Genomic DNA, 12151 nt, shown 5'->3' with positions numbered 1-12151 from the left:
CGACACCGTCACAGCCGCCGCGCGAAATAAACAGCCCCGCAAACCGTAAGCTAACCGCGGCTGGCGAGATGCTCGGATGACAAGGTTTGTTTTTTTTTTCACAGTGAACGGCAGTACGGCGCAATGTAGCGCATGGCTCTTGTAGCTCTGTAGGCCCTCCGTGTTCATTCAGTTGGTTCAAAGAGTACAGCCTGGCGGTGCAGAGGTGAACAGGGGGGCCTCCCCTCGGCACAGAGACCCTGTGTCCTCGCCTGTGTTCGGCTCCCTGGGTTACCTGACGTTGGAGTGTAACCAGCGATATGACAGGCTTTGTTCAGAACGAGAACGCCATCGATCGCATGCGTCCGCGAGAGGACTGGCTTGGCCGTTATTCTTTAAGCTGGATGGGGTACCTTATCCCCCTCACCTTTCCTACCCCCCATTCAACCCCCCCCCCCCGGCCCCCCCTACGGAGGAGGCTGTTATTTAATGAGGCCCACCGCACCATCGGGTGAGCGACTGCTCGATACGATCGATCTGCGTGATCACGTCCGAGGGCGTACGCGCGTCTAATGGCCAGCGCCTCCAAGGCCCGCCCACCTCCCCCCGCCCGCCAAGGTCGTTTTAGCGTGCCGAGCCCACGAGCGAGATGGGCTCGGATACAAAAGGGCCTCGCGAACCGAAGCTTCGGAGTCCGCGGGTGTTACACAATCAACGCGAGAAAGCCTCAGCGCTGTTTTTAAACCTCACTTTGAGCAGAGATCAGATGACGAAGGCGCTGCTTTTTTTAATTGCCCCTTCTTTCAAAGTCCTGCCCGTTAAAGCCTATTAATTGTGCGTTGCTTGACTGGAGCGCTCACAGCTCAACGGACGCAATTAAACGCAAGTTTTTGAAGTTCTCTTTGCGACTGCCGATCGAGCGGGGAGATACGGCGGCGTATTCACACAAAATTAACAACGCGGAAGCAGCGTTGCATTCAGCACCTGACAGCAAACACATTTTAGGTTCAGTGTTTAGGTTGTAATCGCGTGTACAGCGGCGCATTAAAGCTATTTAATCACGCGCGGCAGACGCTATTTCATTGTGGAGCCCAGCCAATAGGTGCATGTTCGTAGGCCTCCATCTGTATTCCGTTCCTGGCAAATTTGCGATCGCTTACCTCGGATTTATAAGAGTATTACAGACCGCAGGAATAATTCATTATAATCCAGTATGTCTTGAGAAAACAATTTCATTGTCCTGTTCACATAAAGTCCCGGTGATTATTCGCAACACAACAAGGTGCCACTAGAAATAAAGCACGTCTGCCGGAATTCTAAAGGCATTACCAGCTTTCTGGCCATGAAATTAGTGTGCAAACCGTTTCTAATGCGATTATAATTCTCCGCTACCCATTCGCATTTGTTATTGTGGCCCGCTGATTGCGAACAGCGACACAGAGAGGGAAGAGTAATCTGCCTACGCGCTCCTGGTCTTTATCTGCTCCTCTGCATGCTGTCTGGGGCTCGGTGTTTTCAAGGCCCATTTGTCCTCCTGGGTCCTCTAAGGGTGTGAATTCACACACGAAAATAAATAAATAAATAAGCCCTGTCTGTCTGCCACAGGCAAACACACCTGTCACCTCTGCTTCGGCGAAGCGGTCAAAGCCATTTCTTAGCATAAGAATATGCGTAACATACATTCGTGAGACTGTGAATTCTCGCCCATTGAAGGCTGAAGGCTTATTTTAAAGGCTTATGGAGCATGTGCTCTGAATTGATATCAGCAGTGAAGGGCAGTGCTATTGCAGGCCAGAGAGACAGAATCACCTGACGGGCAAAAAAATAATAATAAAAATAAATCAACAAAAACATTTTTTCCGGTAGTTTGCATTGGCCTTTTTTTTTCTTGTTTGGCTGAAGGTTAACAATTCAAACTGTTCTGATATTTATTTCTTTGAACTGAAAATTCTATCCAATATTTTCAAGCAAGAGAAAAAACTATATCCTGTAACTAAAACTGCCATAACAATGAACACATAAAATGCTACGTTCACCTTTTGCATTGGGACTCAGAGGGCAAGGTTCACTCCTTGAATCTGTCTACGTTACTCAAATAAAAATAACATGAGTTTGTGTGTGACAGTGCACAGACGCATACTTTGTGAATTTATCACAAAGGAACAGCACAGCATGTATGTGGAGCGCGGGCTTCCCCATTTAAAGGACCTGAACCCCAGTCGAGCCCCTCTGTTGAGTCTGGGCACAAATGGATACAATTTCATAACAATTTAAATAAGAACATAATAGTTTTTTTATTGCTCTGAGCTTTACATCCTGCTCTGATTTAACTGTAGCCGTTGAAGGACACGCGCTACGTCTTTAGACTACAGAGTTATTAGAGTGCGGCAGTAGCTAAAACGAGTCATAAAAAACTGCCTCGTCCGTGCGGCTGCTTCCACCACAGTTTATCAGGCAGGGCAAGGACGGCCGCAAACTGCATGGTGGCCGTGATGATGTCACAAAGGAGAGCACAGATGAGGATTACAGCATAATTAGCGCTGTTCTAAATGAAGACCGGCAGCATTTTCCTCTTAGGCGCTGACTGAGTTTGCGCCGCAGTTGTGGTATAACAGAAACTATTGATACAAAATGGCAGTTATTTTTCTTGGAACAGCAAGCTTTCTGGCTGGTGGGACTCAACCTGGAAGTCGCTACATTGGAAAAGCGTTTACCCCCTCGTCCGGAGGACAGAGTGAGGGCCAAAAAACAATCCTGTATCAATACAGCCAGAAAGTGATCAATAAAACTACAACAATAAAACTACAAGTATCAGTAAAAGTGACAGTGTCTTCGAGCACTCGTGCCATGCATTTTTCCTGCTGATAACTACTGATGAGGCCAGTGGAATTGGCTTGCATTATCTTCTTGATTGTAGCTATTACCCTGCTGCCTTAATACCACATAGTGCTTGCAGGACTTTGCAATGAGTCAGACTGTGCTTTGGTTTTTGCTGTCTTCAGTGAATAGGGCAGGTTGCTTTTGAGAGGTGTCAGTTGAACACCTGCTGCTGTAGAGAGCAGTGTCTTGGCCACAGACCTGAGGGCTAACAGGAACAAGAGCGGTTTTTTGAATAAATGTATTAAAAAAGGTATTTTCTGTCCTGGAGCTGATAAAATGATAATAAGATTTAATGTTACTAGTCTGTCCTACCATGGACAACCTAGTGACAGTATGGAATACTTACTAACTGCCAGTGTGTTCCATGACAATGGTAATGCTGGAGATATAAAGGAAAAAAGAAATCCTTTACCTGGAGTGCTTAGATGAAAGCTTCAATGTTTCAATGTTTTTCCCAGCCCATATTCCCTTCGTAACAAAGCCAATATCTGAAATGAAGAAATGAGACTGGTTTCATTGTTCATGCAGGTCTAATCTGCATTTCTAATCTTTGTTTTGCTGATTGCTGCAAAACGAGGGCAGAATTCTCAGTCCATAAGCACAATCATGTTCATACTGGCCCATGCAGTAAACAAATGAATGCATTTTATTAACAGGGTAAAAATCTTTTGTTTTACACTTTAAATTATTTATTTTATGTAGAAGGTCGTTTATGCACAAAATCTAAGAGACTTACTCTCTGCTATATTAGTTCCTGATCCTCAAGCTTTGTCTGTTCCGTAAGCCAACAGAGTTCCTTGGAAGAGTACCACATACAGTCCCTTGTTAAATGTATGACCAAAACCTGGGAACCTTGTTTCCGCCCTATAAAAAAATTACCATATGCTAGAAATCCTTCTCTTCGTATGAGTTTTTTTTCCAGGACAGGGAATTTAATTCTCTTAATGTGATGTTAGGATGTTATTTTGGATAATAGGAGAGACTAATGTTTCATAAAACACAAAATCATATTTTAAAAAATGTATCCACAGGGCCTATTGGCTCAGCACTGTCACTTTAAATTGAAAATGGCTGATAGTAAAACATGCTATCTGAGAGAGTTGAGTATCTTTGTGTGTGTTCTGGAAGTGCCCTGTTATAACTGCTTTCCCCATTGCTCTGTGGATGTGCCCACACACCCAGGGTCAGCTGCTGACTCTTTTATTGCCAGAGGAACCAGTACTCAAGAACTTGGCAGAGGTCATTATTAATCATTTTTCTTTGATGTTTTAATTTCGGAGTGTTGCCGACCGCTCCTCCGCCACCATTGATGGCTTAGGTTTAAAAAAGTTGCGTTTAAAAAAAATGACGTCATCTTTTTCATCAAACACATCTCAACCATGGAACAGAACATCTATTCTCCTCCACGGTCGAGTTTCTCAAGATGTGCAGCAAGTTGAATGGAGCTTGTGCTAGCTGTGTTAGCATATTTGACCTTAGGTGGTCTGCACTGTAGTATGATTTCTGTTCATTTCAGAAGTTCGCCACTGATGTTGCACATGCACCGAGGCAGGCTGACAGAAATCCGCTGCAGGGACAACTGATTCAAATTTAACTGGATGGATTTATTTCTCAGCTGTTTCTCCTGGTGTGACTGCTTTCAAATACAATACAAGTCACTGTGATGCTGTCTGAACGACTGTTAGTTCATGGACATCGCTGACATACAGTGCCCTTAGCAAGGGCTTCCTACGGAGTATACATGCCAATCCGGCAGAAACCATAACCGTAGTGTAGACAAAGACACATCATAAACAGAAATATCAGCTCCAGATTTGTCCTATGTGAGTACAGGAAGGAAGTCGATTTTTTTTTTCAGCAACAGTTCCGAGGCATTGTATTTTAAAATGACTAAACGCAGCTGTGCAAATTCGAGTTGGAAGCAAAGCTGTTTGGCCATGAAGAACATAATAGCTTTTTTATAGCCTTTATCCATATGCATTTTTGTTTTTTATTGACATTTTTATGCACTCATATTCCATCTGTGTTTCTGTCGGAATAAGCCAGAGAAAGGGGATTTCACACCTGTCATTATATCATTCCTTGCTAGCCCTAGCACGAGTTGATACATGCAAATTAGGGTCTTGACACTACCGAGCAGAATAGCTTATTCTCCATTCTCAATTGATGCTTCTTTCACCAATTTTTTTTTTTACCATCTCTACAACAGAACAGCCTTTATTCTCATTACAGTATGTGTTAATAAAAGCCATGACAGAGCCATCTGTTTAATTTGTTTCCTGTGGTCTACATTAATACTGCTCCCAGGAGTATTTACATTAAGAAATTGCTAAATTGAAACCCTGCAGACAAGATGCAGCAGCCATGCAATTATTGGAAGTGTCAGCCCGAGAGGGGGGGATATCTAGTTGAAGTTGTAATCACTCACATTTCTATGGTGCAGTGGCCTTTAATTTCCTCTGGTCAGAAGAGACTGCGCCTCAGTCTGCCGTGGTTTCCACCTGTGGCGGCTGTCCATTCTGAATGTGCCAAAAAGTGGTGCAATTGCGATTGGCAATTTTTCAGAAAAAAAAAATATAATAAAAATAAATGTGTCTTCCTAACTTATTGCTGACCGTTGGCCAACGTGCTTGTTTCTTTCGCCCTCTGCTGTACTTTTCACAGGGCATAGAGCTTTAGGGGACGAGCCGATAGTTTGTTCAGGTGGAGAAGAGGTGTACGTCTCGCCAGCAATAATAGGTAGCCGTGGGCTCCTGGCACCCTGCTGAGGGTAAATAAAGCAGCACGGTCCCCAGGGGAACCGGGCCTAATTAAACCCAGTCCAATCGTGTTCTGTCCCTGTGGGCTCCTGGCCATAGTCAGCTACGGACATACCCGAGGCTCAAATGCGACTACAGGCCCAAGTGTGCGTGTAAAGAGGGTGCCATTACTGATCATAGCCACCGCAAGGGCCATCCAGGCCTTCCATTTAACAGCAGGTAACAGCAGGAAGGCCAAAGGCCTAGGATGTCCAACATGAGGTGTGCATCATGCGTAAATGAAGCTTGTTCAGCCAGCACTTCCATTACACGTTGAATTTTCTTTGGGGGGGGAAAATGGAAGCGAGGTTTCTGGGGAGAACAGGTCTGTCTCCCTCGCAGTGCAGCCCGTAATCCTGCAGTTTCCAGGGACAGCTTCTTACAGGTTCAGCCGACTGTGGCGGACCGCGCAGATAAGGGGGGGGGGGGGGGGGGGGGGGGCGGGGAGCAGAAGGTAATTAGCTGCGCTCCCCGCGCGCGCGGCTACGCACGGGTGGTCGCGTGCGCGGCCGCGGTCGGGCGCCGGTAATTGGCGGCGCTGCATTTATCAATGAAGACGCGGCGTCGGGGGGGGGCGGCTAACGCCCCAGAGGTAAGAGAGAGCCGCAGCCGGTTTCTCCGAAGGAGCGCTCCGGCTCCGGAGGCCATCTGCACTGCCTCGGCGTGCCGGCGCGGCGCGGGAAGTCCCAGGGTGGAGGAGCTTCATGAATAATTGACCGGAGAAGGCAGAGGCGATGTGCATTCATTGCGAGTGGCAAAAAAATAATACAAAGGTCTGGAGACGGCCCTTGGCTTCACGGAATCCGGGAACTGTTCACAGGGGCAGGGATGTCCACCTGCGGAAGACACTCGCATTCGCAGACACACAAGCCTCTCTGTTTTTATCGCGAGCGGGAAGATGGCGTCCACATGATGTTAAAATGGATTTATTCCGAAAGTCATGTCTCAACTTGCGTGGTTGATCCGGTTGGATGAGCAATGGATTTTCTGAAGCCGAGCTTCTCATTCATTACAGCGTGCGCTACTGTTAGTTTTACCAGTGTTTAGACAAAAAAAAAAAAAAAGACAAGAAAAACGTATCTGAGCAGAGTCTCGCTCTGCGCTTGCAATACCCCTCGCTGCCTTGTGTCACCCATCAAAATATCCAATTTCCCCTCTTATTTGCATCAAATCAAACAGGTAGCTGACTGGCACATGCCATCCAGCAGTACAAATGCTGTAAGCAAATAAAAAGTTGTTTTGTGACACACTAGTCTTGGAGCGAGAATGTGCATCCTTGCATCCTTGAATAAAAGCATTCTGGAAGCTTGGAGGTTGCCAGGTTCTGTGTATGCCGGATTGTGAGTAACTGACAGGTTCAAACAGCAGAATGCTGCAGACGCTGTACTGTGCCGCTCAGTTGCCTGCTGTTGTCGATACCGTTATGACTTGGCGCACTTTACATTACGTTGGATATTCTACCCAGCATTCCTCCAGTCCCCCCCCCGATAAGGAACGAAATCCGTACTTTTGACGCCTCAGATATTTCACCGGGAGTTTGATAAACGCCGCCGACTTCATTTCAGTATTTCCGGAGGACACAGCTGTCAGCGCAGACTATCGGGGAACGTGCTGCTTCTCCAGACAGCGCAAACCGACTCCGCAGACTGCGTTCACAGGAAGACGCGGCGGTTAAGCGGACTGAGTGACAGGGGAACTCGTTTAGCGACGGTTGTGAACGCCACGCGCGGTCCGACACGCGCGGTCCGACACGCGCGGTCCGACACGTGGCGGTCGACAGTCTCGGAATATTGGACAGTGAATACTGGCGACATTCTCTGGCATCGCTTGCACGAGAGTCTTCGCATGGTGAGATACATTGCATCGCGTTGTCACCTACAAACAAGTGGTTTGTAAGTCTGTACTTGTTTACAGTCAGGGAGCACACAGCTCTGATGCGTTTAGAAATGACTTGTCCCTTCCTTTTCCCCCTTGTCAATCGACATAAATTCTGCTGGACACACGCAATCATTCAAAGTGGCTTTCTGATCTTTTTACGTTGTGTCCCTGATGGCCATATACTGATGTTTGATGGCTAATGCAGCTTTGCCTACCCACCACGTGGTAAAAACAGCCATGTCTTTTTAAAGTACAACACCCCAAATTGGTGACACTATTACTTATGTAATTCTGTTCTGTAGGGATTCCATTTTGATATGTCGCATGGTTATATCCATTCTAATGCATTTTGTCCAAATATGACTAAATACTTTTCATTGGTGCCCTGTTTTATCAGCACTCTGTCATTTCACACATCGAGGCAAATGCATTCCTGACCTTTTTGTTAAAACCACATTTTACATCTGACAGGAAAACCCACTGCCATTTCAAAAATGGCTTTGGTAAAAGTGTTTTTTCAAAACTGGAATGGAGTCATTTTTTTATTAAGACATTTAATGATACCACAATGCCTCAAAGATTGCTGACTTCACGCTTCTTTATGAGTAGGTTTGATCAATTTTTTTCCCACAAGACATGACGGTATCCTGCAATAAAGTTACATTTTGCAGACTGGCTGCTGTTCACCATTGCTCACAAACCTCCCAGCTGATCTACAGCTTCTTGTTACCCAGACTGAATTTAATCAACATTTATCCTTAACTTTGACTTGGAATTAAATGCAAGTGTTTTAAATTAAATGCGGAAATCCACAATGGAACTGCGTTTTTGAAGAAAAAAAAAACTTTTTGCAAGTCAAACATCGGGACCTACTGGTGATTGACTCAAATTCTCAAAAAGGCCTGAAATCATTGATTATTATTATTTTATTTTTTTCAGTTATGACAATTACAGTATTACAGTATTTCTGTATTAAGGCCATGTGTTTCTGTCTGTTGTTCAGTTTTCAGGACTGTACCTACTGTCATTCTTCATCATTGTCCTGGGGCTGGTGTTGTACTCCTCCTCCTCCACCTACGTGGCCCAGGACCCTCGTGTCTACAAGCAGTTCCGCAATGCCGGGGGCCCTGCTACGGAGACCCCTACCGTGGGGCCCATGGAACCCTCGGTCACCTACACCAGCCTGGGGCAAGAGGTGGAAGAGGAGCCCAGGATAAGGGTGGCCTGAGGACAGGGGCGGGGGCGGGGGTGGGGGTGGGGGGAGGGGGAGGAGTGGGTGGAGCTGTGGGGGCGGGGCAGCACCTATGACATCACCCACTGCCCTACCCGCCGACTGCAGAGAGGGAAGTTCCCTTCACGATAAAAGAGAAACAAACAAGTAGCAAACGAGAAAAACATACACTGTGATCACAAACTGTGAATAGCGACCAGTGACAATTTAACATTTTTTAAAATTCATTCATATAAAATAAAATTATATATATACACACATACACACACATACACACACACACACACACGCACACACACACTCCATCTCCTTCCCTCCTTCAACCTACGGTGTTTAAAAAGGTTTGTGGTGAATATGTATGTATGCAGATTCTATATTGTGATTATTTTTGTTCATATAGGCACATAACTTTTATTGAAGCTGAAACTTTGACAGTGAGCTGTCGCCCAGGCTGTTCAACCTGTACTATGATTTATGTCCCATGTTGGTTTTCAACACTTTCTTACTAAAAGAAATTCCCCCACTGGAATTTCCAAAATCTGAAAACTAACATCTATAGTGGTTTGGCATGTCAGTGCCTTGCTTTGTATTGCTAGTTTGTATACCGATACAGAAGAAACCATTATCACTTTCTGGGTAGGTATAAATTGAGAATGATACATTCAAGGACACACACTTTAACTCTGAATGTTGGACTTCATATTATCCTTTGATTTTGTTTCATTACTGTAGTCCGTGCTCAGAAAAGCAAATGTGGATGAGTTGTTTTGCAGTACATTTGCTTTAATACACAGCATAAAGTGTGCTTACTGTACAGCATATTTGGTTCATTATTGTAAAATCTGCCAACTGCGACTAGAAATACGTATTCTAATTAGAATATTATGCAGCAATTTGACTCTTGTATTTGGTTCACCAACTCTAATAGGAGCAACCGAAGTGGAAGTAAATGGGTTTTCAATTTAATGCTGAATCTCATTCTAGAATTCCAGTGGAATTGATTGTATGTAAGAATCTAAGTTCATGTGGCTTTGTACAGTTGGCATGTGCCTATTTTGCTGTTTGTCCTCCTGAATTTTTAAAGTAATTTTCTTCTCTTTATTCTCTGCAGAGTTGTGCTGTTTACAGCCTCAAACCATTTTCACCAAATTGCTTCAAGGTCGTTTCCTCTATTCTGATTATGTATTTACGTTTTATTTGGAAGATCAGTATTTGTGTTCCTGACAAAATTCAAACATGTGTTGAAAAGGAACACGAACACAGGCTTGATGTGTGCTAACAGGACAATGTTGGATGGATATGGAACAGAATACAGGATTGATTTTTCCTCAAAGGCATAGCCTACCACATAAAGTACTATAACAAAAACTATAACAAAAATCAGCACTTTTAAAATTATGAGTTTAAATACAACTAAATATCACGAGAGCATATACCTCAGCCAAGGTCCATTTAAAAATGTCATGGCAACCAAAATTAGTTTGGTTCACTACTTCACATTTTTACTGTTGGTAAGTGTAGGCTTAAGACTTGGAAAGGGAATGAATTGTGACAAACAAACTGATTGCATATTCAGTTTCTAAAGTCGGTTACTTCACAATGCTGTGTCTGAACAATGGTTGACTCTGGTCTGATTTAATACTGATAGACTTTACCCTGACCAAATACTGAAGGACTGTTTACTGACAACAGGTAAAAACAGAACTTTCTTAATGTTGACAGGCAGAAAACACAAACCAGATAATGTAATTTGTTCATAACAGTTTGTAGGGGTAGGTGGGGGGTCAGTGGACCTGGAATAAAGGTGGTTTTTCATATAGAGAGAACATATGAAGGCCTGGGCCAAGCCTCAGAACCCATGTCATCAAATCAGTCTCCGCCATTTCATTAAAGGGGTACACAAAATGATTATTGCTCCAAACAAGTCATCACCACTGTTTAGTATGCATTCAGATCATTTGTTTTTAATACATACATATCTATGGTTGTGCCCGTGTTGTTTTATCTCACGATTCTAGTTACTGTCACACAAAAACAAGTTAGGCTGAATGTGTTTTATTTACCAACAAAGCGGTTGATTTCTAATGTGTAAATATTGCATTGAAATGAATTCACTTCAGTCGATGACAACTTGCCAGATTTCTGAACTCACTGTACAGTGTCTACACTGAAGGCATTAAATACAGAAAGGCACAAGGAAGGTGTATGTGTGCACCAACAAAAAGAATTAACTATTTCATGGCATACATTTGCAATGTAACCATACTGGCTGAATATGTATTATGACAAGGCAGTTCCTTAGAAATACTGTTAATTGCAAATATTAGTGCAAGAACATATTACTCATGTTTGCCTTTATTCAAGTATGCTAGCAGTGGTTAACTATGAATGGTGCCTATTTCATATTACTGACAGAAAAGAGAAAAAAATTGTTTTGCTTCAATGACTGTTAAAGGGTGAATAAGGACAAAATCACAAAGTTTAATTTTAAAGAAGTTCTCCATTTGCCCAGCATTATGGAGTTAAATGAAGAAATAGGTTGACTCGAAGCAACTATACACATACACACATTTATAATGCAATTCTACTCTCACAAATAATTGAAAAACCAAGAGTTGAACATAATGTGCTTATTAATTTTGGCATTGTTAAAACAATGTACAATTCACTCAGATGTGAGTTTTTTCTGTATATTTATTTCAAGCATGGCACATGAGAATTAATGGATATTTTTAAAAGTTCATGTTTAAAAAAAAATAGTAATGATTTGAAAAATACATGGGCCTATGCTTAAAATGGTTACTACCAAACGCAGTGGATCACCACGGAACACTAACACACAGTACACCATCACACAATGGAAGCCTTTGAAACATGTTTTGTAATTTGTTGTTTGTTCAGTACTACATTGTGTCCAGATAATATTTGGTGTGTAGTACACAGGCAAAATCGTGTTATGTGAGGTAGTCAATGTAACTCTCATTTTCAACGTGATATTTTAAAACTGAAGCAATTAAAATGTCATATTGGAATAAACTGTGTATGCAATTTGTCCCAGAATCTACATTATAAAGAAAATGCTAACATAAAAATGGGGGATACATGTCACTATATGACAGCAAATTATATGAATCACTTTACTTTTAAAGGAAAGCTTACTGTTAAGTGTGATGATGATTTGTAATATTAATATTTTGACAGATGTGTAGAATGTAATTTATTTTGTTTGTTTAAATCATTTAGTTTAATTAAAATATAGTAATGATTATACCCCATGGGTAAATCGATTTTGTTCATATAAAAATCCTTATAGAGCACACTGAAGAAAAAAAACTGTACATGGGAAAACAGTACCAAAACCTGCACAGTTTCCATAAAGAAAGAA

General features: G+C 43.0%; 1 protein-coding gene across 2 annotated transcripts in view; it reads left to right on the top strand.

Annotated features, from left to right (window-relative positions):
- Nucleotides 1–8774, top strand: part of slc35f1 (solute carrier family 35 member F1) — a 68736-nt gene extending 59962 nt beyond the window's left edge. For both annotated transcript variants that reach the window (XM_035424104.1, XM_035424105.1), the window contains exon 8: nucleotides 8539–8774. In XM_035424104.1, coding sequence (XP_035279995.1) covers nucleotides 8539–8763 — 225 coding nt within the window. In that variant the 3' untranslated portion in view covers nucleotides 8764–8774. The remainder of the gene's footprint in view (nucleotides 1–8538) is intronic.
- The last annotated feature ends 3377 nt before the right edge of the window (nucleotides 8775–12151 follow it).

The sequence above is a fragment of the Anguilla anguilla genome, chromosome 6 (genome assembly GCF_013347855.1).
Source record: "Anguilla anguilla isolate fAngAng1 chromosome 6, fAngAng1.pri, whole genome shotgun sequence".
NCBI classification, from domain to species: domain Eukaryota; kingdom Metazoa; phylum Chordata; class Actinopteri; order Anguilliformes; family Anguillidae; genus Anguilla; species Anguilla anguilla.
Note: the sequence above shows the minus strand (reverse complement) of the source record. Positions and strands in the feature narration are given on the sequence as shown.